This window comes from Oenanthe melanoleuca, chromosome 3 (genome assembly GCF_029582105.1).
Source record: "Oenanthe melanoleuca isolate GR-GAL-2019-014 chromosome 3, OMel1.0, whole genome shotgun sequence".
Lineage (NCBI taxonomy): Eukaryota > Metazoa > Chordata > Aves > Passeriformes > Muscicapidae > Oenanthe > Oenanthe melanoleuca.
The window spans coordinates 46,131,845-46,155,593 of NC_079336.1; the positions used below are offsets into that span (position 1 = coordinate 46,131,845).

The 23,749-nt window shown below is 40.8% G+C and overlaps 1 protein-coding gene across 3 annotated transcripts in view; it reads left to right on the forward strand.

Annotated features, from left to right (window-relative positions):
* Nucleotides 1-10,109: 10,109 nt before the first annotated feature.
* Nucleotides 10,110-23,749, forward strand: part of DSE (dermatan sulfate epimerase) — a 34,129-nt gene continuing 20,489 nt past the window's right edge. Inside the window, exons 1-3 of one of the 3 annotated variants that reach the window (XM_056487415.1) lie at nt 10,110-10,217; nt 10,603-10,662; nt 22,417-22,885. In XM_056487415.1, the coding sequence (XP_056343390.1) occupies nt 22,470-22,885 (416 nt within the window). In that variant the 5' untranslated portion in view covers nt 10,110-10,217; nt 10,603-10,662; nt 22,417-22,469. Of the gene's footprint in view, nt 10,218-10,602; nt 10,663-22,416; nt 22,886-23,749 lie in introns of those variants that run through there. The other 2 variants (XM_056487413.1, XM_056487416.1) reach the window with 2 other exon arrangements.

A 23,749-nucleotide genomic window follows, 5' to 3' on the forward strand; every position in this document is an offset into this window, starting at 1 on the left:
CAGAAGGATCTCAGAGTAGCAGAGAAAGAAGAGGATAACAGAAAATTGCTGAAAGCATGACTCCATGTGCAGTCTGTGGCTGCAGGAAAACTTGGGAAAAATAACTGAAGTGGTTTCCCAAAAAGTAGCATTCCTCTTACTTAAAGGCTCTTCTATTCAGGGATCTGTGAAAATTATGTAGATCTTATTACAAAGTAGAGATTGGAAATGGAGGAATGAGGAGAGCTGTGGCAAGAGGAAATGGCATGAAGAACCAGGGAGAAGAAATGCACACAGCAGAAAATTGCAAGAAAGCTGGCCATATTTAATATGACACTGTAAAGACACCATCTTTGCTTTTTCCTTATTTCTGTCTCTCTTCTTTTTTTTTTTTTAATGACTGGTAATCTCTGAAATTCTTGGATTCTCTTGTGAGAGGCCATTGACAGAAAGATTGCTGAAGTGCCTGCAAAACTATCTTGCACATTGGCAGGGAGACATAAAGTGGTAAAATTTCCTTGAAATCACTGTGTCTGATTAGAGAGCCTTGAAAGCCACAGTTTTGCTTAAAGCCAGAGATGAATACCCAGTCTCCTTTGGTGTCTGTTTTGGTACAAAGCCCATGTGTCTGGATTTTAAAATAAAGGGAATTTATTTCTGAAAAAAAAAAAATATTCTTTGAATTTACTTTATAGCTGAGCAGCAAAATGAGAAAGGGGAGATAAGCTTGTCTCACAGCAGTGCAAGGAGAGGTTTTGCTACAGCCTCAAACAAAACAAAACTTGACCTGCTCAGCATAAGACATATGAAACAACCAAAAACTTTAATAAATTTATACCTTTAATACTCATTGATAGTAATCTTTGATGCACAGAAGAGCTCAGTGCAGGTTTCCTGACTAGGACTTCTTCATGGGAACTGAAGGCTTCTTCATCCCCAGTGAGAAGTTAAATAAACAAACACAAGCAGATTATCTGTGGTGAGCAGGGGCACTGCTGGACACAGGATTTTCAGAGACTGCTCCTTCCCCAGGCTGATGTGGCTCTCCAGCTCAACTGAGTCCCAGATCTGTGGTAGTGCAGTAGCACAAGGGAAAATTTGTGTGATGACAGGCACCAGGAACCAGCAATCCCAAATCTAGTTTAAGTCTTTCCTCCTGAGGCCAAGTATGCATTAAATCATGCCAAAGTAAAAAACATCAGAGCATAAGAATATGTTACTTAGCAGAGATGCCACCAGCAGGAAAGTGACATCTGAACTTCCCTTTTGCCACCACAGGGAACAAAAACATTTTCATACACAAACTTGATGTTTCACAGCAGTCTCTCAGAAAGTCAGGTTTAGAAATAAAGCCACCTCTGTGCAAGAAGGTAGAAGAATCACACACTTCACCACAGGGATCTGACTTCCCTGGGAAGGGAGCACGGCATGGGACTGCCTGCTGCTCCTCAGTGTTGTGGAAGGAGCAAGACAAGTTTTACAGCACATTTAGGCGACTGACTTTTAAAACAAAATATGCCTCTTTCTGGGCATATGCCTGGAGGCAAACAGCATTTCAGCTGACTCATGGTATCAGATTTAGGGGGGAAAGCACATGGCTAAGCTACAGGAACCTTACCTCTGTGAAGTGTGCCAGCTGTAATGGTATAATGGCTAAAATGGTGTAGCCACAGACATCTATTGTTAACAATTGGCCAGAAACCAGCCCTTCCAGCAAGCTCATAGCTGATCCAGAACCCCCAGGGGAAGGGCTAAATCTCATTATAAATCCAGTTGCCTGTAATTTTGTTTTCTGCAATTCTAAGTGGAACATCAAACCCCCTTGGTGAGTCACAAGAGAGAAAAAAAAATTAGAAGAGGTTTTCTTCTGACTGTTTTTGGTGCAAGAAACAAATCCTGTTTTCGGTAAGCATTATAAATAGAAATGTTTCACTGGAAAATGGAGGCTGGATTAGGGCCAAAATAAGATGGAATCCAGGAAGTTAAACAGACTCAGTGATTTCCAGCCCTAAAAGCTTGCTAACATCTTTACAGAGCAAATTGGAGATTCCTGTCTACAGGACTAGTGCTGTGGCCAGCATGGCCCATCATCTTCCTGAATATGGGACAAAGGTGTAAGGTAAATCTTTCCAGTATGAAGTGGGTACCCACGGCCGTTCTCTGGCAGCCATGGCAAGACCACAGAGGTTTTACAGCTGGCCAGATGTCACAGTTCACAGAAGGGCAAACATCTGAAGCAGCACATTCAACTTCTGCCCCGCTGCAGCTAAACTGATTTAATCAGAACTGTGCTAAAAATCCCTCATGCCTCCCACTCCCGCTGCCGCAGCGCACACGTGGCTCTCTCACACATGGCCATAACAGCATTTAAGTATTTGCACAGGGGTGAGAAACCATCACAGCCACTTCAAAATGATGTGATGGCTTTCAGCCCCTTCTGCAAATTAGAGGTTGCAAGACAAAATGGCAGCAGCACAGATGGAGCAGCAGTTTGCACAGCAGATTCTCCAGCCAGAAAGGTATTTCTGCTTTCCAGTGGCTACTAGATATTGAGTAAAAACAGTGAAACACTCCATTTGATTCCACCTTACAAGGCTGGGAACTAACATTCTTTTTAAGAGTGAAGAAAATCATAAACCACTTTACGCTGTATACTGGAAAAGATAGGAAGAAAAAAAAATAGGTGCTCTATTCTATCTGTTCTGAGAGTGATAATTTCAGGGTGTATTTTAGGAAATAAGTCCATTGACTTTCAGTAGACCTTGTTCTGTCACAGCACTAAATGAACTCCAAAAATTGGGACTCCTTGTGCCTAATAAATGTACATTAAACAATTAATTTCTAAAGCCTCCAATATCTCTGAGGAATAAAAGTACAGGTGAATATAGCAATTCTTTTTTTGCCTTATCTCAAAATAATTCCTGAGAGTTTCAGTTTTCTCTCTATATCATCCCCTCTATCATAACTTCAGGTCACAATGAAAAATTAAATATGCGCTCCTGTGTGCTAAGCAGCTTTAAATTAAATTAATCCAGAGAAAGAAGATGCTACTGTAAATTTTGTGAAATGAAACAATATGTTATTAAATTAAGAGATAAAAAATTCTTTATCTTATTCTGAGAGAGGCCTCAAAAATACCTACTGGAGGGCTGCTGTTGAAGCAGCTGCAGCAATGTTGGAGACAGCAGTGTTGAAGACAGCAGCAGTGAACTTCTATCCCTGTTTTCTCCCTCAAAGCTGCCCAGAAAATGTATGCACATGAACAGTCAGCAATTAAAGGGTAGGATGCCATGACATGGGAACTCAGAGACTGAGGGAATGAGGGAATTGTCTGCATTTCATGGGAGGTGTGGAGTATTAGGTCATTTACATAAACTAAGCACTCTTAGGCAATAAGCAGTAGTAGACAGGTGGTGGACAATGGAGAACAGATGAAAGCTAAGACAAAAAGGCTGAGGGTCAGCATGAGCTGACTGTAATAGTTCAACAGGGCAATACATGTCTAGAGGGTATCAGGGAAAGGACTTCACATATATCTCAGAAAATAATCATTACCAAAATATATCTATTGTGTGGGATTTTCATCTTTCCTCTAATCTTCCCATGTTATTGTGCAGGACTTGGAGATGCCCAGTACATTACTGATATTAATCCATACACAAAATGAGGAGTGGGAAAAAGTAACCTTAATATGATTACATGAATTTAAGAAAATAGACTTAATAACCATTTATATGACCATTGTTAGATAGATATTCTTAAATGTAACTGTGAAAGTATTTTTATGTATGTATACATATTTGTGAGCACATTTAAAAACCCCTGCTGTACAAAGCACACTGCCAGGAACTCAGCAAATAGATATTGTGCCTATGAGTGGTGGTTACACCAAGGTGGTTACAGGGGCCCCTGAAATACTCAGCAGCAGTGCCCAAAAGGCCCAGAACTACAGACACAATAAGCAATTATTGATGCAGACGAGTGCAACAACTTCATGAAGACCCTAAAACTGAGAGCAGTGGTGGAGCTGCCTTTAGGGAGTGTGCATGACTGCAACAAGAGCCACCAGTTGTTGAGCACCGTTGCTTTAGAATCAAGTATGAAGAATTGATTGCTACAGTACACTCTAGTGATGCATAGTAAGTATTATATTTAAGTGGAAATTAATTTTTAACGCCTTTCTTTGTGTTTGATTTAATATCTCACCCTTGAGTCTTGGCTGCAGTAAATAGAATGCAGTAAATCAGAGGGAGAAGATTACAAAGAGAAACAGAATCAGCAACAAGTTTGAATACAGTCTCTGAGACAAACCTTTTTCATGCACATGATTCTACTGCAAAGAGGAGAGAGACATGGGACTATGAAACTCTAGAACTGGGGTGGGGATAAGTAAGCAACTTGTGAAAAATGTTCATGAATTCCAGCAGTTGTTTAGTTGCCTGTTTGGCTTTCCACATACCAAGTGACTCCATAAAATTGGTGGATTCTAGCCTTAAAAATGCCTTTCACTGAAAGCAGCATTCTACAAGTGGAAAACATTATTGTGACATATTTGGCATCCAGAGAGGGAGGTTGTGGCAGTCAGCTCTAAGAGAGCACTGATGAAGTCTGGCTTTGGAAGGTTCCTCTCGGTATGAGCAGTAACGGTTTGTGCTCCCAGGGGATGATGCTTGGCTTATAACATCAAACAAATTTGGAGGGAAAGAAGTTGACACTTAGCATATATGTCGAGAAAGGTCACACATTTGAAAACATAAAGTAACAACCAATTCAGATAAATAAGAAGCCACATGCTGCTGGAGTGTTGCCCCTCTGCAACCTGTTTTGATCATCAGCAGAGAAAAGAAGGGATATGTGCTAAAGAACAAGCAGGCCAGTTAGGCAGACAGACACCTGCTAGAAGAAGATAAACCTAAACTCTGTTGATGTCTACAGCAATGTAAAAGCAATAACGTGGATTCTGCTGTTAAAAGGCACAATACAGATGATGGAAGTAATTTTTTATTGGATCAAGGTATTTGATGGCACTTCTCATTTAAGTTCCTATGTACCTGATTTATGGTTACTTCCTGACACATCTGAGGACCATGAATCTGTCTCCACTCACCAGTGTTTTAGCTCTGATTACTGATGCTGCAGCTTCCTATTCCTTAGGAAATCTGCAAGAATTTTTTTTATCTGACTTTCTGTCTGCTGGCCTCAGGCTAAACCAGGCTGAACACATGGTGAGAGCAACAAAGAGGGAAAGAAAGGAAATGTAAAGCAGAGAAAGATGTCCCATTTACATACAAAGAAGAGCTGTTTAGGAAACATCTAGTGTTTTCCCCTTCCAGCTACTCTACTGATAGTTTGACTACCACGAAGTAGAAGAGTAAAAGGCTGCATCTGTGAGAAAAAGTGTTTCCAGTCCATGGATGTAAAAGCAGATGAAGGATTTTCCTGTGAGAGAATCTGCTTTGTGCCTGACTGAATGTGCTCCAACCAGATGAGCTTAGCCTAGATTTCCAAAGTTTGATGGAAATCAGCCCTAAGAATCAGAATTCTTCTGATTCATGGGACTGATTTCAGGCAACTTCTTTTCCTCCTAGTTTTGAAACTGTGACTATATCTGTCCATAAGCCAGAACCCCAAATGCCCAAGTAGTAAATGGAAAGAATCATGCAACAACCTCATAAACTTGAAGGTTGTAGCAGGAACAACCAAGTTAGGACACTGTCTGGTCCACACCCTGGTTGTAAAATAGGAGATAGCCAACATTCTCCCATATGTGTCTGGAACTGGGATAGGATTTTTAAATTAATTTAAATTAAATTAATTTAATTTAATTTAATTTAATTTAATTTAATTAATTTAAATTAAAGCTGCATTTATGTGGCTCTAATAAAGTCCAAGGAGAAGAGTTGGGCAGAGCATCTCAGATCAAGGAGGGCAGGGTGAGCAATATGCAAGTATCCAGATTTGCAGTTCTGCAGGTCAGCTACAAGGAGAGACTGGCCTAGTGTTCCTGTCCTTCAGGTTTCAGCTCATAGCACTAAGATCAGAAATCATCACAAAAGGCAAAAAAACCCCAAGGGTTATGGTCATAACCAAATCAATTGTTTTGAAGAATTACTGAAAAAATATGGAGAGTTTTTTGTTTCTCTTTTCATTTGAAGTGTTTTGTCTCTTAATGGCAGCTGTTAGAAGTGTTTCTTACATGGAAATTAGAGACCAACAGATCACGCAGAGAACACAGGGGTCTTTAATGAGAGGCGGGTACTTAAAACAATAAAAAAACCCAAACCAAAACAAACAAAATCAATCAAACAAGCATAAGAAGATAAATAAAAAACAACTCAAGCACACAGAGGAAAATCCAAAGAAGAAAAAAATGCTGTTGCCTAGACTGGGCAGGAAGAAAGAAAAGGATGGCCAAGGCTGCATATGTGGAAGAGGTAGAATGATATACAGCTTCCCTCTTTAGGCTAACATCTTCAGTCAGCTAGGAAGAGAAACAAACTCCAAACATCCAAACTCCAAAAAGTGGCAACCAAAGGTTTTTAAATGTATGAAGCATCAGCAGACACTTGGTGTCTGCCCCAGAATGAGCCCTACATCACTTGCTCCATGTGGCCTTGCTGCCTTTGTTTCTTGCTGTCCTGCTGAGGCAACCAGGTTTGTTCCCTCTTCACATCCTCGTGATCCAGCTTGCCAATGCAGCAGGAAAATAAGGTGTGTTTCCCTCCCCTGCAAGCCAGATAACTACTGGGCTTTCTTGGCAGCTTTTCCTTCTCAAAGAAGAAAGGATAGATGCTACCAAGAGGTGGCTGTGCACAGTGTCTGTGATGCCACAGACATTTTCAAGACATGCACTGTACTTAGGTGCACAGTGATTTCTCTGAGCGCGACCTAAAAATTTGCCATTGTTGGATAAGAGCAGCATTTCCCACATATGTTTGGCTCAGTCCCACAGACACCAGACATTGCATGTAATGTGGTTTGCCATAAACACCTAGGAAAAATAATGAGCATGTGATGTAGAACAGTGTCTGACCTGAACAGTTTTCAAACAATTTCCATGAAACAGACTGCACAACTGGCCAAGTCAATGGTCTTAGTTCCAATAGGCAAATTTAGCTCCTTTCCTAAATCCATTCTGGAGCAGTGCCACCCAAAAGGTCAGGTTGCTGTATGTTTCAGTGTCACATGATGCAACTTAGGGAAATGACAGCTACAAAAACTATTAACCTCAGTGCGACTTTTCCAATAAAATAAAATTAAATTTTAAAATAATGGCGGAAAAGGGTACAAATAAACTAGGAGTTCAGTACTTGAAAGGAGAGAGGGAATGAGAGATTTCAGGGACAGAAGCACCGGAGGAATGGAAAATAAAAGATTGTATGTTACTGAGTCAGTCATTTAAACCTACTTTATGGTTGGTGGCAAGAACAGATAGCCCAGGGACATGATTCATCACATCCTAATGAAGACATCTAAAACAGGTCAGATGAATTCTGCTGTAAAAGAATTTATTTTTCTCTGCAGTGCTATAAACAGAGTTTAACGTGACTAGATCAGAGGTAGTTACCAGTCAAGTACAGAACAAAGGTACATGACACGTTCAGAGGTTAGATGGATCCCACCCAAAGTTGCTGCTCCAAATTGACATTGTTTCATTGTTTAATTGTTTACTTCTTGCTGTCAGCGCTGAATTCACTGGCATGCAGCAAGGCCAGCAAACCACTGAGAAAAACTCAACCTCAGCAAGAGGTTATACCCATGGCTAAAGAAATGAAGGGCAGAAGATGATCAAAGACAGTCCATGATCTTGCCTGTGCAAGTAGCATTTTGAACATAATCACACAAAACAGGACCTTGACAGGTCATCTGGTCCACCCCTTGCTCTGAGGCAATATTCATCAGACTTTCTAGATCTGAACAGTTCTTGTCAAATATATGTTCAACTTGCACTTAAAAAGCCTCCAGGGAGAGCGGTGCTGTTCACTTCTCCTTTATTTACTCTTACAAATACTTTTTTTTTTTTATCCTAGCTAGTCTAAATTTCTCTTACTGTAATTTACATACTGTTTTCAGAGGATGAGCTTAAGAGATTATTATCTTCTTTTTAGCAGCTTTTACTTAGCTGAAGGCAATCTTCATCTTCTGTTCCTGAGGCTAACTTCTTCGGTCTTAAACAATACATTTTCATTTCAAAATTACCAGTGGCAATGCTGAAATGAATCTTGCCTCTCTTAGATATCACTGAATCATCCTATAAATGTTAATTTATCTATTTAGCCTGACAAACACTCTGAGTTACTGGGAAGTAAAACTAGCCCCGTTTTACACAAGAGGATATGTGGCAGAGAGGATTTGTGGCTCTCCACCCTGTTGGTATCTCCACCTCGTTGTAACTGTGCACCAGAGCAAGATCCCAGCAGCACATCCAATCTCATCCCTTATGAGTCTGGAAGCCAAGAGCCCACACTATAAGGGGTCCATGGTGTGCCTTGAATTTGTGATCACAAGGCAGCACTGGGCAGTTTTTCTATAATATAGAGAGATCCATGCACAGACCAAGGGCAGGATTTCAAAAGCCATTCAGACATTATGCTTTTCAGAATTTTAAGGGCTAATTTCATTTAACTAAGAGTCAGGTATTTAATATATTTACATACCTAATGATGCAGACATGTGACAAGTACTTAAACACCTTCCTCCTGATCCCTTTAGGCACTCTGGTAATTTTAGAAATTCCAGTAGAATCAGCCTATCTGCCACATCTGGTCTGACTATGAGGTCTGCAACTCTTCACATGATGAATTGTATCACAACATAGATATTTTACAACTCTAATATCAATTCAGTAGATCCTAATACCATTCAAATAGGTGTTCAGAAAGATATCTTCTAATGGTTAATTTAGTGTTTGCATGACTGAAACTGAAGCAGTTCGTGCTTCTAGGCATGTCATTACTGGTAAAAAAGCAAGGCTTCATTCCAGGTTCTGGCATTGCACTTGGAGATTGCAGCAATAACGTGTGGGTCTCTGCTCTTTAAGGCTGAGATTGTCAATAGGTATTGCTGAGAAATACAACAGGAATGGAAGGGTGAAGGGAAATTCATAGTTTCTGGTTTTGTCTAACTTCCACAAGTTTATTAGTCCTGATAGAACAGCAGGAAATCACACTTTAAAGCACAATGAATCTGTTTAAAACGATCCTCAGAAAATATAGGTTTTGCATTTTAGAATAGGGAACTGAGCACTTAGGAGCCTGCTGACTGATTCAGTATCAGTAAACACATTACTAAAATGAGGAATACACTTTGTAAGACGTAAGCTTCATGTAATTGGAGACCATCCTGATCTATCACATATAAATATTTTTATTTTCATTACGTAGTCAACAAAATATGCACGGCTTTCAAAACCCAACAAACACTCGGAATTCACTTCGAACTTTGTCTTGGCTTTAGTGACTGAGAAGGAAAAAAGAATGTTCCAAAGGATCATTTATTTTATCCTCTTTTATATTACTTTCTGAAATATGTTCAATTGTGTGGCTGCGAAAAATGTCAGGATGGCTGACTGGAGCAGTCACGGTATTTCACTTTTATTTTTTTCTTCTTTTACATTGGAAACGTTTATGTAAGTAGCCACACCATACTTAAAGAGCAGATTGACAAATCGGCTTTTTGTTTTTTTGCTGGCTTGAGGGGACTTTTGGGTGGGAGATCCTATTCCTGTCACACAGTCTGGTGACAGCACCAGGGATGGACAATGGATATGAATGGGACACCCGGGATGCTGTCACCTCCACAGCCACCCTGCCCGCTCCAGGGAATCCCGAGCCAACACTCCGGCGTTGGAACCAAAACGTTCCCTGCGGAGGAACGCTAAAAGGGAGAATTGGGGCATTTCCGTGAAGTTCGAGCCGGGCAGGAGCGGGCGGGGGAGGAAAAGCCGTGCGAGCGCCAGGGATAAACAAACACAGGGCACGCAGGGAGCGAGGGGAGCCCGGGCCGGAGCGAGCGGAGCCGCCATGGCGTGAGGGGCCGGCGGGGAGGAGCAGGAGGACGGGGAGAGGTACGGAAGGAGGGCGGGGAAGCGGGAGGTGGAGCGGGAGCGGGGGGGAGCCGCTTTCTTCCTGCCTTGAAAAACGCACCCGCACCCCCCTCCCCGCTCATCCCCCGGGGCTGCGGAGGAGAAACTTTCTGGCAGGCGAGAGGCGGCCGGCGCCGGGCAGGGGCCGCGGGCGGTGAGTGCCCGTGCGGGGCGGGCGGCGCTCCCGCCGCTCCATCCCGCCGCTCCATCCCGCCGCTCCATCCCGCTCCTGGCGCTGGCGGCGGGGCGGGGGCCCGGCTCGGGAGGGGCGGCCGGCCCGAGCGCTGCCTGCGTGCCCAGGCCGGGCGGCGGGAGCGGCTCCCGGTGCCGGGCGGCGGGAGCGGGGCCGGCGTCCCGCGGGGAGCAGCCCCCGGGCGGGCACGGGCTTTTCCCGGAGCCGAGCCGCCGTCGGGGAGCCGCGGGACGGGCCCCGGCGGCCCGGGGGAGGTGGGTGCGAGCGGGGGACGTGGCGCTTTCCGCGCCGAGCTTCACCTGTGGGCGCCGTGGGTAACAGCTCCGCTCCTCCGCAGCGCCGCGGCCGCCGCAGCCCCCGAGCCTTCCGCTGCCGAGTTCTGCCTCCAAACATGCGCGCCTGAAAGGTAAGCAGCAGCATCCTTGTCTTGCACCTAGGCAAGCTGAGGGACAGGAGCAGAGCGACTCGCCCGATGCAATTTCCTGCCAATTCTTTCTTTCTTTATATATTTATTTTTATTTCTTCTTTTTTAAATTGGGAAAGTTTTAAGTGACCCGGGACCAGAGCTGTCAACTCGGGAAGCTCAGTCTTCTCAGCCCCAGGCAAGGAGTTGCAATTCCTATAGCTAGTATTGCATGAAAGCAGTGCATCATCACTTGGTGTGTCTCATGCCAACTCTTAAAATTCAATTTGGTATGAATGAAAGTAATCACCCTCTCTGTTCTTCTGTCACTCCCTCTTGAAGCAATATAAAACTGTGACTTTTTCCTGTGTTTTCGAGTCGGGCTGGCTTGGGTTTTGGCTGTAAGCAATGGCAACATAAAAAGTAGTCACAACTGTGAATAAAATACAAGAAATATTGCTCAACCCTGGAGGAGATTTTTTGGTCACACTAAGAAGATCAACTGCAATTTAAAAAACACTAAAATTTTAATAAAGTCTAAACAAAGACAAAGAAAATCTCAGCCTAAATATTGCCACATTATGTTTATCATGCCAACTATTATTATAACTCACTGCAGTATTTCAAAAAAGGAACAATTCAGCTGAAGGGCAACAGTGGGAGTCTATAATTGAGATGCTGTTTATTATTCTGAAAGACTCTAACTGGGTACCCTTGGGCAAGTCACTCCACCTCTCCATGGCTCTGTTTTCTTCCTCATAAAACAGATAAATGTGCTTGCTTGCTTCACAGGGGTGTTGAGAAGTTTAATTAATTAATTAGTTTCATGACTACTTGTAGATCCTTGGGTACATCATTCTACAGAAGTGCTAAGTATTACTTCAACTAAGAGTTTCCTTACTGTGTCTTATCACTTATATGTGTTTTTTAAGTGACCTGAATTAGTTAAGTTTTTAGGGGAAGTCAACAAAGTAGCAGTTTTGGATTGGCATTGTCTTGACTCTTGGTAAACTTCACTGAGACGTGAAACCGAAATATACTAACTACAATGTATTTTAATGGAGCAGAGCTACTGGGACTTTAAAAGAGTGTCATTTTCTTGTTATCAAAGCAAGAGCTTGCCTTTGTTGCTTTGTTTGAAGTACTGTGATGTTTTGCATGATTTTGAATTGCCATGAGAAACACCTGAGTGCACTTAATAAAAGTGAAAGATATGAGAATAGTTTATAAACATCTGTATTCTCTACTGTGAACACTGACCTCAGAAGACACTTGGCGCTGATTTTCCACTGCACATCAATATACAGTCTCCTTTACAACCTGTTCTTTGGTTATAAAGAATGTTGCAAGAAAGAAACGCCGCTGATTGCCTATGGTAAAAGTGATAGATTTTGGGTGGCCTAGGCAAACCCAGTTTTTATTGCAGTGTATATTAGTTATTGTAAGTAGATATTGAGTAATTATCTGCACTACAATGGAGATGAAAGTACGTTTTATTACCTGGTCAACTGCTAGATGTGATTTTTATAGGTTGCATACAGTTATCAGTAAAAATGAATAACTGAAAGCAGGTTTTAGAGTGACATCTTGGGTTTGGTACTTTTTAAAGGCTCTTGGGTTCTGTGTGTACCATTTCTTTTCCTTAAGGACAATGACACAAAGTACATAAGCTTTTTTAAAGTTGAATTCAAATAAAACCTAGATCAGATCAGTGGTGGTAAAAAGTCGTTCATATCACTGGGCAGCTGTTGTGTGAATAAACATAGGAAGTTTATATCTTAGTAGAGAAATGATCACATCTATCAGTACCCAGCAGTCTGAGCAGTGAAAACTTGGGTTAAATGAGGAGGCGAATGTCCATAAAACTGAAGTGTCCCTTCTCTCACAAGTGATTGCATTTAACTAAAATTCAGTCACATTCTTCGGCTTGTGTATGGAAACTCGCACATCTGGCACCCACAGCATACTATAGCAATGAGCACAAATAAATCTAGTTACTATTGCTATTGTTCCTGGATATTTTGCAAGAAATAAAGCCCTTTGAGGGGGAGGAGGGGCACTGAAGGAATTAAAAAATGAAGAAAAAACCAATTTTTTGTAATGATTGTTTTCTTGTTTAGACTTGGTAATCCAAGTGTGTGGTAAGTGAAAGAGGTTATGACTTTTTCCCAGCAAATTGTATTTAATTGGTAAATATGACGTCTCAGGAGCAAGTTTGTCCTGGCTGTTCTCACCTTCTTTGCTGTCTCCATTCAGCTGAGGTAGATCAAAGAGCGTACTTACAGCACTGTATTCTCCTAAATCTCTTAAATCATGGTGCCAGTTTGCGTTCAACACTATAGCCACATACTTACTATAAATAATTCAATAGATTCTGCATTTGACTCCCTTTGAGCCAGTGTTCTGTTTATATGGGTAAACTTTGTACTGATGTCTCTTAGCCCAGCTAAGCCCAGTTGGGATAGTGCTGCCTTATTAAACCCTCAAACCCTTGTGCACTGCACTTTGAGCAGATTCAGCTATATACTCAGGATGAGAAATGGGCAGAGAAGCCTGCTAGGAAAAAAGAAATTTAGCAAATGCCACCAGGAGAGCTGACCAAAGGGATCTGGTCATTTTTTGGAATCACATGAAGGACAGAGTACTGGAAATGTTTTCTCACATCAGGTGCTGGCATGATGGTTTCATCCACTCTTGGGACATGGTCAGGTGTGGTAGCACAGACACAATGTGATTATTATGTACACAGTCTGAAATTACCTTTGTTTGGTCTTTCTTTCTGTTTTTCCCCTTGCTTTGACTCAGGGTATACAGGAGGAATCAGCAGTAGCACTGTTTAGTGTGAGCAAAGGATTGTAGGGACCCTGGTCATTTGACTTTGGTAGGTGTTGTATCTCAGTACAAGAGAAATGTAATTTTAGCGTAAAAGTTATTTTATCATGGTTGGTCTGGTTGATCCTTTTGTTTTGTGGGTTTTTTAAATCAGAAATATTAAAAATGCTGAACATTTTATATAAACCTGGTATGCCTTCTTCAGCCTTCTAATCAAGTGGCTGTCTAGAATTGTTAAAGTTATTTTGAAAATATATTTCTGTGGGTGTCATGTTCTTTTTAATCATATCCTTGCAATAATGGTTCATCATAGTTTTTACCAAAATGATCTGTCCAGTTTCAGTTCTGCTACGAGAGCCATGCCTGCACAACTTACAGTCAGAAATGAGATCATAAGATTCTAAATTTCAAAATTAACCTACAATTTAATGGTTGTGTTGACACCTGCTCACAGATTGCTCATACACACTCTGAGTAGCCACATTTTTCAGGAATAAAGTAGCCATTTAACTCCATCTACAGTTGAGGCTTCTGTCCTTGAAAATGTAATGACCACTTTTTTCAAGGTTTTTGTTAAGAGTATTCTGGGGAGCACTGAGGACAGTAATAACGCTGAGCAAACTACAGGGCAATACATTTTGTCTGTCCAAGTTTTTACCTTGAAAAAAGCAGTTGCATCTGGGCACATGTATATTGCATCTATGGAGGGAAAAGAGGAGCTATATGCTCTTGTCTCTCTGTGGAGGAACCCTAGATAATGAGATAGCAGCAGAGGTAACAGCAGAATTGTATCAATAATAATGAACAGCACACTCATCTTCAGAGAGATGCAGCTGCCAGATAGTGTGGTACAATTTAGGTCTAGGAACACAGTGACACTTATCCTGTAACAAATGAACCAGTGGTTCTTCTGTGTGAGAACACGTTTGGGGTCTGCATACTCAGACTCTGAGACTATCTGTGTTAATATAAAAGCAAGTGTTGGTTTAAACTGCTTAGATTACAAACTTCTTAGGTTCATAAATTGACTAGCATCAGCATCTTTGGACTTTGCTGGTGCTCCTGTATGCTGTCACAATAATTTAATATATGTGATTGTCATGGTTTTATCCCAGCTGGCAATTCAGCCTTGCAACCACTTGTTTACTCTCTTCAGTGGGATGAGGAAGAGAATTACAAGAATCAAAGAGAGAACACTTGTGGGATGAGATACAGTCAGTTTAATAGACAAAAGCCACACAAACCAGAGAATTTGTTCAGCCCTTCCCATGGGCAGGCAGGTGTTCAGGCATCCCCAGGAGAGCACGGCTCTGTCACAAGTAATAGTTACTTGGGAGGACAAATGCCACAACTCTGAACACATCTCTGTTTCTTCTTCTTTCCCAATAGTGTATGCTGAGCATGATATCATATGTTATGGAATATCCCTCTGGTCAGTTGGGATCAGCTGTCCCGACTGTCCCCTAGCAGCTCCTTGTGCATCCTCAGCCCCCTTGCTGGTGGGGTGGGGGGAGAGGCAGAAAAGTTCTGGACTGTATAAATGTTGCTCAGCAGTAACTAAAACATCCCGAAATTATCAACACTGTTTCCAGCACAAATCCAGAACGTAGCCTTGTACCAGCTACTATGAAGAAAATTAACTCTACCCTAGCCAAAACCATCACAATGAAAATAACAATAAAATTTTAATAGAGTTTTGTGTGCAACACTGAGTAATAAACAGGAAATGGAAACACTTAAAATTAGTTTTGATCCCATAGCAACTGAGGGATATGATGCATTTTAGAGTTCCTGTCTATTAATATGAAGTCCTGTGGTAATGCTTTACAAATAAAAAGATTTGCTGTCTTCTGCTACTGAAGTTTGTAGATAGAGACACAGAGAGTGAGAACTGCCTTTGTAAAACTCTAGCAGCATCACATCATTTGTTTACAATATCTTGAAGACAATTGAATGAAGGACAATTAAAATAATAAGCTGAGACTATTAAAACTGTTAATTATGCATAATCAAGAACAACAAAGGAGGGGACTTAAAACATTTACAAGTATTTGGAAGAGTAAAGGTCAAGGCCAGCAAAGTAGTGTTAGTTAGAAAGAGGATAAAAGTTAAAGTCTGAAATGAACACACTTGTTTTGGTATCAGAAGTTTCTGGTGTTGTAATCAGCCTCCTCAGAAGTGAGGGAAGATGGATGGCATGCAATTCCCTGAGGCACATTAGGCACAAGCAGGAGTTCTGGCAGCAGTAAATTGCCTTTCCCCTTTTGCATGTATGATTATTTTTTCTTGTCTTTTTATTTGTGCCTCCTGGGCGTTGCCATCGCCATGTGAAGTTTTTCCAGTTCCTCCTGTGCTCCATGACTGTACCATTGGATCCACACAGAGGCTCCAGTCTGCCCCAGGCATTTCTGTTCCCTTGCTCCCTTCTTGTGGCGGGTGGTTGTGCCTTAGGGCTGCGGCTCTCTCAGAGGAAACCCTAAATATCATTCCTAATACCCGTTCACAGCTTTCCTGACCCCGAGTGGGTCCCTGTGAGGGCCAGGAAGACAAGTAACTTCTCAGCATCTGCTGAATATTGTTTCACCTCCTGGATTGTGCAGCAGCCTCTGTTCTGTGTTTCTGAAGTGCCTATTTCTATCACAGTCCTAAACACCAGAGGTGTCCTACATACTGTAAAAGTGTAACACGTGGATGAGTGGTTTGTGTGACTTCTGGGAGCAGACAAAGGTAGGGAGTATATCCTTTTGGCCTAGATGAAAGTTTTCAAACTGCTTTCCTATAGTGTTAACATCTGTGAAAACACTTCTGAAGTAAAAAACAAAACCTAATTTTATTTCTTGAAATGGCCTTTTGAAATTATGTTAGCACAGGATACAGTGCTGGTGTTCTAGAAGGAATCTTTCTCTGGTAACTTCTAGTTTTAAGCCTTCAGTGGTAAAAGTGATTGGGCTTTCATTCACTAAATATGGATGCCTTAACAGGCATGTCTGTACTGGTTGGGAATGATCATCTGCAGGATTCTAGATACCAAAATTATTTCATTACTCATTCTACAGAGAGGTATGGAATAAAAGATTCCAGTAAGGGCTAGAAATACTAGTGTTAGCGCAACCAGAAAATTATCAAGAAAGCATTTTTACAGGAGGATAAATTGCAAAATAGAAGGAAATTCTAAATTCTCAGATTATGGTTTGGACATGCAGGTGATTTAAATTCTTTCTCTTGAGGTAGAGAAAAGGTTATGCATTCAGTGTGTGTGTGTGTATGCCCTGTTAATTTATATATACAGTGATAAAATAGACAAATAAGCTTTTAACTTTAAGGAATTAACAGATGAAACTTCCCTCACAGATGTCTTGCACATCCTACTGTGAGCTTACAAAAATATTTTGCAGTTGCTGTCCTACCTGTAGAATGGTGGAGAATGAATGCAACCCTCCATTCTCCTGGAATTATGGTCTGACACGGCTGGGTACTGCTTTACACAGATCCATTTAATTTTGTGTTAGATCAAAGGACAGACACAAGTTTAAATCTTGACTGCTGACATGATGGCATATACTGATAATCCCTATAGGAACTGGCTGTTTCTGGTTGCCATTAGGATTTTCATAGCACAGCTGTTAGTCAGACATGAAAGTTGACACAAAACTGCTTTCAAGTTATTTCAGATCATTTCAGAACAAGTGCAATACTAACACCTGGGTACCTGAGCTGGACTTTATTTATGGCAGATGTAATTCTGAATTATATTTGGGATTTCAGCATTTAAGTTTTGAAGTACCTTTGAAATTATATAATTGTAACGTGTTTTTCATAGTGGAAAAGCCAGAGGAAGAAATGAAGTAATGTCCCCTGGTGGTTAAGGTCGTAATAGGTATTTTTCAAGTTTTAAGCAGTGATTTTTACACCTTCCCAGTATTTTTATTGGAGACCCAGATAGTCACTGGTTTTAGTTCACCAACCAAAAGGTTGGTGAGGGACTCCTGACTGCTCCTTACTCTTGGGATGTAGGAGTTCCCCACCCTGGTGTCCTGCCCCACAGCTTTGAAAGGGTCTCAGCAGTACTACTGCTTGTAGATGTAGAAGCTATACAGCTTGGGGCTTCAGTCAATAGATTTATTGTGATTATTACAGCACAAAGATAAGCTTACAGCTTATAATTTTATTGGTTCTGCTCATCATGCTCCTAATTACACTGTACTGGATATGGTTCTCTGGGACCAAATGACTATATATATATATATATATAGGAATTAGTCTCCATTGACCCTTTCACCTCTCTGTTTCCATGGACTTACCCTGCATTTTTTAGTACTGGAATATCACTGGATTCAGTTAGAAGACTAAATTTCTCTCCCAATTTTAAATATGTTTGCAAAATATTTATATTGGTGGTAAAAGTGACTATTGAACAAAACAGCCCTTCAGCTGATGTAACTGTCATGATTTTAGAATGCTACCATTATATAAGGTTACCAAAATTTCCAACTGATCTATTCCGTGTTATAGATTCTGCTCCTCTCATCAGCAACAAAGTCAATTGCAATGTGTGTGAAAAGATATTTCAGATATTTGGACAAAGTGCCAAAAAAAAAAGAGATTCTACAGAAGTTTGCTTTTCTCTGCTGTGATCTAACCTACTGCTTCTTGTGTTACATTTTGGCAGTTGTCAGCATTGGAACAAAGAGTTGCACATCCCTCTCCATTTAATGGAATAATATTCCACACACATCTCATTCCAATGTTACCTATAAATTTCACAGTTTTGGTAGGACAGCAGCTGTTTCTGGTGGTTGACCATTTCTTGTCAAAATATCTATGACTTTCTTACCTGTTTTAGTGCTGGGTTCTAAAATTGCTTATGTTTGTTTTAATACCAGTTATTGTAATGTAATTTGAGACAAAACTGTAGTGACACTGTTGTTCAAAATCAAACTGCATGTTACAATATTACAAGCATTGAAAAAAATTAAGTAAAAAAAAATTCATTTTCACTGTCAATCATTTATGAAGTGCAAAGAAATTATGAAATTTAAGTCCATGCTGACTCAGAGGTCATTTTCTAAGGTAAAACCTCAAGATTTGATTTTCGTCAGTATGGTAGAACAGATTTTCCTTTAAATGTTTTAAGACGTTTCTTAGGCAAACATTTGTTTCTCAGATATCTCAGGTAACAATAATGAGAACTGTAGCCTTTGTGGAAAATAGTAGCTTCCCAAAAGAAGACAGAGAGTCTGATGTGTTCGTGTCCCAGCCCTGGGCTCTGGTGAAATCTTTTATTCAGAAACCTGAGTAATCTGTGGTGTTGTAACACCTCCAGTTCTTGGAAGCTTCAGTCACCCGAAATCCCACTTTTTTTGTTCCTGACTGTAAGTGCTGACGAGGTGCCCATGTCAGAGATGGGACATGGCAGGCATGGAAGATGACAGCAGAGACACTTGCAACTTCTGCTTTTTAAGAAGCGATACAAGTTTGGTCCCAGGAAAAAGCAGCTACAAAGCAGAGCAGCTCTTCAGAACTGATACTACAGAAAACCACAGTTCCTTACCTGCTTTTACTTTTTAATCACTCACAAGAAGGTCAGATTGCTTCAAGGACAGTTGTGCAAGCTGGTGATCCCAACAGCACCATCATTTCCTCTCCTTCCTCCTCTGCCCCTCTCTCACTCCTCTGCTCTCACTGATGAAGTGACATTTCTCTACACATGTGGCAGAAGTTAATGGGCCTATCTTTTCTTTTAAATAGTTTATTTGGTAAAGTTATCTGTATAAACCAATGTTTAGTTTAGTTAGTTAGTGGTTTTAGTTTTACAATACTTTTTTTTTTCTCTACAGCTGATCATCTACCAGTTGATGCAGATGGGGAGAACTAAAATTGTTAAGATTTAATCTGTTTTGGGCGTTTTTTTAAGGAATACTTTATGGTTTTAACTCTTTGTTTCTGCTGGCAGTGAAGTGGAAATCATGCAAAATTCTCTTTCAGTCTAGAAGTAAATGACAATTTTTTCAAACCATACTGTATAATAGCATTTTCTTCCATGGCCAAGCATCCTTCATTCTCCTTTTAATTTTTAATACTTTATCAGATCATGGTTTCCTAACTGAATAAAACCCCTCATTTTCAGAAAAGTTTGAGTTGCTTGGTAAAATTTTTCTTGGAAGATGTGGTTGGTAATGATGCAGTGTAATATGAGAGTAAGAAATTCCCTTAGCTTTAAAAAATGGTATTGTGAGTGCACATTAAATGATCAGAAGGTCAGACTCCAATTCTTTCAAATCTTTTGTATCAGACAAACTTGTAAAAGGTTCATGCACATTTGGTAAGCTGGACAGTTATTTGCACAGATCCAGCTTCACCTAAGCTATGCTGATAATCAATGAAAATTAAAATCAATGCTGATAATTGTGTGGAAAGGAAGGTGTGCAAAGTTATGGGACAGGGCTCACTGTCCTTAGTGAGTCATGGCTGCTGTGAGGTATTGTCTTCATATCATAGGAAGTGTCACTATAATTTAACCAAGAATAAATGATTCTGTACTCCTGCTTTTGTCACTGCCTATTGACTTTTTTCCAGATCCAGACTCTGAGTAAATATACAATAGGTTGATTTTCCAGTTATTCTGTTGTAAGCCTAAACAAGATGGTGCAAAGGAGAAAAAAGGGTTTACTTTCTCAGTGAAACATGCACATGAATGAAGGGTGAAAATGTGGGAGGCTACTGAATACTTAAGAGTACAGACTATGACTTTTTGGCAACCCTAGTTGTGTTTGATGATGGTGTAATGCTGGGAAATGTGTGTTCAGGTTTGCAAAGGAGTTCTGGGAAACCTTACTGTATATTCCCTAATCGTTGGTCAGAAATAACTTAATTGAGGGAACTCTTAAAACCATCTCTAAATTTATGCATGTTCTTAATTTTCACTGATGTGCAGAAGTACTTACAGAAATCAAACCAAAGGAAAGAATGCACGAAGTCTTACTGCTAGCTGGGATTTTTTTCTGCTTGTGTGAGCCAGGAAATATTTTCAATAAATGATTAACACAGAAAAGTGACAAGTATTTTTAGCTTTTTTGGGGCTATTTTTTAGATCCTTTCCTCTGCCCACAGTTCTAAAGGATCACAGAGGCTTTAAAAAAATCTGTATTGGGGATTTTTATTATAATGACAAAGCGTTTTTTTCATCAATTAAATAAATTACATCATGTATTGCTTTGTCTAGTTTTTACCTCCTTCCTGTCAAAACATACTGTTGTATAGTTTCCTTCAACATAGAGAAGAATACAAGTAGTTTTGAGTATAATTTGAGTAGATTTGGATAAACTATGGTGCACGTGTCTTTTTGCATGTGTGTATGTGGTGAGAGACAATGATATAGCTAAAGTGTTACCAAATAAACCAGCCTGTGATAATGTATCCTGTAACAATTGGTTTACATCCAAAACAGGGCAAAATGTACTCGCAAAATACATTAAAATAGTATGAAAATGTCATCTTCCATTATGCTCTGTTTAAACAATTATGCTGCTCACTGTAATAGATAAATTTAAGCAGTTACATGGTATAATATTATTTGTGCCCTAGGTAGGAATTCACAAGAAATTATGTATTTCTTTGGCCGTTTGCTCACAAATTAATTTTAGGATCTGAGCACAAAAATCTAGAGGGTCTGGGCACCCAGTAGTCATGAAGTGTCCTTGTCTGTCAAAGTTTTCTCATATTAATGACTTTGTTGAAACAGGATGTGGGTCTCTAAATAAGGTTTTAGCAGCCTCAGTTTCTATTAGAAAATCTTGGCTATGGAATAGGACCTGTGGGGAGAAGTAAAAGGTTGCTTTGTACTTTAACTTCCTACAAGTTTTATGACTGAATCCTATGAAACGGGTTTTCCACAGGAGAAAAAAAAATGTATCTGTTTTTAGGTTTTCTTTCCTTCTATTTCTCCTTTTAATAATTGAAAACTACTGTTCATTATTTACATAAAACTGTCTCACTTGAGTCTGCTTTCCGTAACCTTTTCCCTCGTAAGAATTCTAGGAATTTGCTGGCTTTCCTCAGGGGGATCTTGGCCATGTTTTATCTGTGACTTTAGGCCAGATAGTTGGTAATTTCTACAAAGTAACTTACTATGTTTAAATTGCATTTGCCTCTACATAGACTTCCCATTTGAGTGCATTTCAAGAAGTAATGTATGTAGAAGAATATTCATTTTAATTTGGTGTTCAGCCTTCTTGGTAACTGGCAGTAAATCTCCACATGTAAAATGGAAAGCCCCTTGGAAAAAAATACTAATAATACAAACCCCTAAATGCCTGGAAGGCAAAGTATTTGAGCTGTTTTTTTAAGACTCTGCCACTTACTGTTTCCCGTTTTTGATTCCTGACTTGCTCTCTTTTTTTCTTTTTTTAAAATGAGGACGTGTCAGAACCCAGGGCCTTAAGCCCTGTATAAAGTGACCCCGGCACAAACCTCCAGCATTCCTCATCTTTCGCTCTCTCCAGCTGCTAACATCAGCCAAGGCAGCACACAGGCTTGGCTGCTGCCAGCTCCCTGGCTCTCCCCCTTCCTCCTTCCTTCCCGCCCTTCTCCGCTTGCCAGTACAGTCAGCACTGCTCCATATTAAGCACCATTGCAATTATTTAAAATCTCGAGTACAAGAGCTTTGTTGTGTCCATTCAGTTGGTATCAGCTACCAGAGGGAAAGGTGTGGGAAGGAAGGGGCTTTCTTCAAAGTGCACTGCTTTTTCTCTTGGATGAATTGCTCAGCAGATGTTTCATCTGAAGTATTCAAGTAGAAATTATTTGAAAGTCACCTGGAGGATACATGGGGTTCTTTAGATGGAATCATATTTCCTTGAGAGGCTCCTGAATGATAGTGTCTCAGATTCATTTCCTAACTCAGTCTTTCCTGTCCATCTACCACAGGACATTTCAAAGATGGTTTGGCTGCCACTGAGACCTGGAGATCTGATGCCACAATGAGGACTCACACGCGGGGAGCCCCAAGTGTGTTTTTCATACACGCGGTCTGCTTTGCCTTTGCCTGCAGCGCCAGGGAGGACCAAGACACGATGGTTCCTTTTGTCAATGCCAACTATGACAGCTACCCCATGCTCTACTTCTCCAAGGGGGACGTGGAGACGCTGCGGCTCCAGGCCAGCACCACGCACCAGCACATTGCAGCTCGTCTGATTGAAGCAGTGCAAACCATGCTGTCGAATCCCCTGGAGTACCTTCCTCCCTGGGACCCAAAGGAGTTCAGCGCTCGCTGGAATGAAATTTATGGCAACAACCTTGGGGCCCTGGCAATGTTCTGTGTGCTCTTCCCTGAAAACATGGAGGCCATCAACATGGCCAAGGATTACATGGAGAGGATGGCGGCTCAGCCTAGTTGGTAGATTTTTGTCTTTTTTTTTTAAGTTGGCCTTTTTTAAGTTATTCTTACTCTATAAGCTGCTTACAGTTGGAGGAGTGAGTGGATGAGTGAATTGCTTAAATTATGTCAGTTGTACTAATATTCATTTTAACAGTGACTAACTTGCTGAATGCATTCATCTGGACCAGCAGTGACACACAGCTTTTCACCTTCACTGGACTTATCTTCTTGAAAGTTGGTGCTGAAAGGACAATGATCCTTTGTGCACATCCCTGTTTGCTGTAAAAAAAGCCCCTGTTATCCAAACCCACTCTCAAACAGAAGAAAGGGTTTCACATCTGGTTTGTGGCAAGAAGTGCTAAAAGAGTTACTTTTAAAAAGTGTTTTCCCCCAGATTCATACATATCTTTTGGGTAATTCTTAGGAATAATTTAGGAAAGGGGGGGCCTATGAAAAAGGTATAATTAGGTATAGGTAAATATGATACTCTTGGGCTTCTGCAGTCTGCTCTAACATCTGTCTGAGCTTTAGTTTAGAGTGGCAGCTTCACTTGGCTGCATGGTTCTTGGGCCGCTCCTTAAGACATACTAGGACATGATAGTTGTCCATCTGATTACTGGAACTGTCTGAGTAACTGGTGTTTTGATAACAACCTCCTGGATTAACTTCCCCTGGATGTGAGTTGTCATCCTTGCAAGTTACTCTGTCTTCTCTGTGCCACACTCTTTTTATGTGGAGAGAAGCTCATGTTCTCACTGTGGGAGTGATTCTAGAGTTGAGACCCCAAGGTCTCCTCCTTTTCATACCCACCTGCAATTTATCTCCTCTTTTTGCTCGGGGCAGACACATTTCTCCTACCTCCCTGCAGCAGCTGCCACTTGG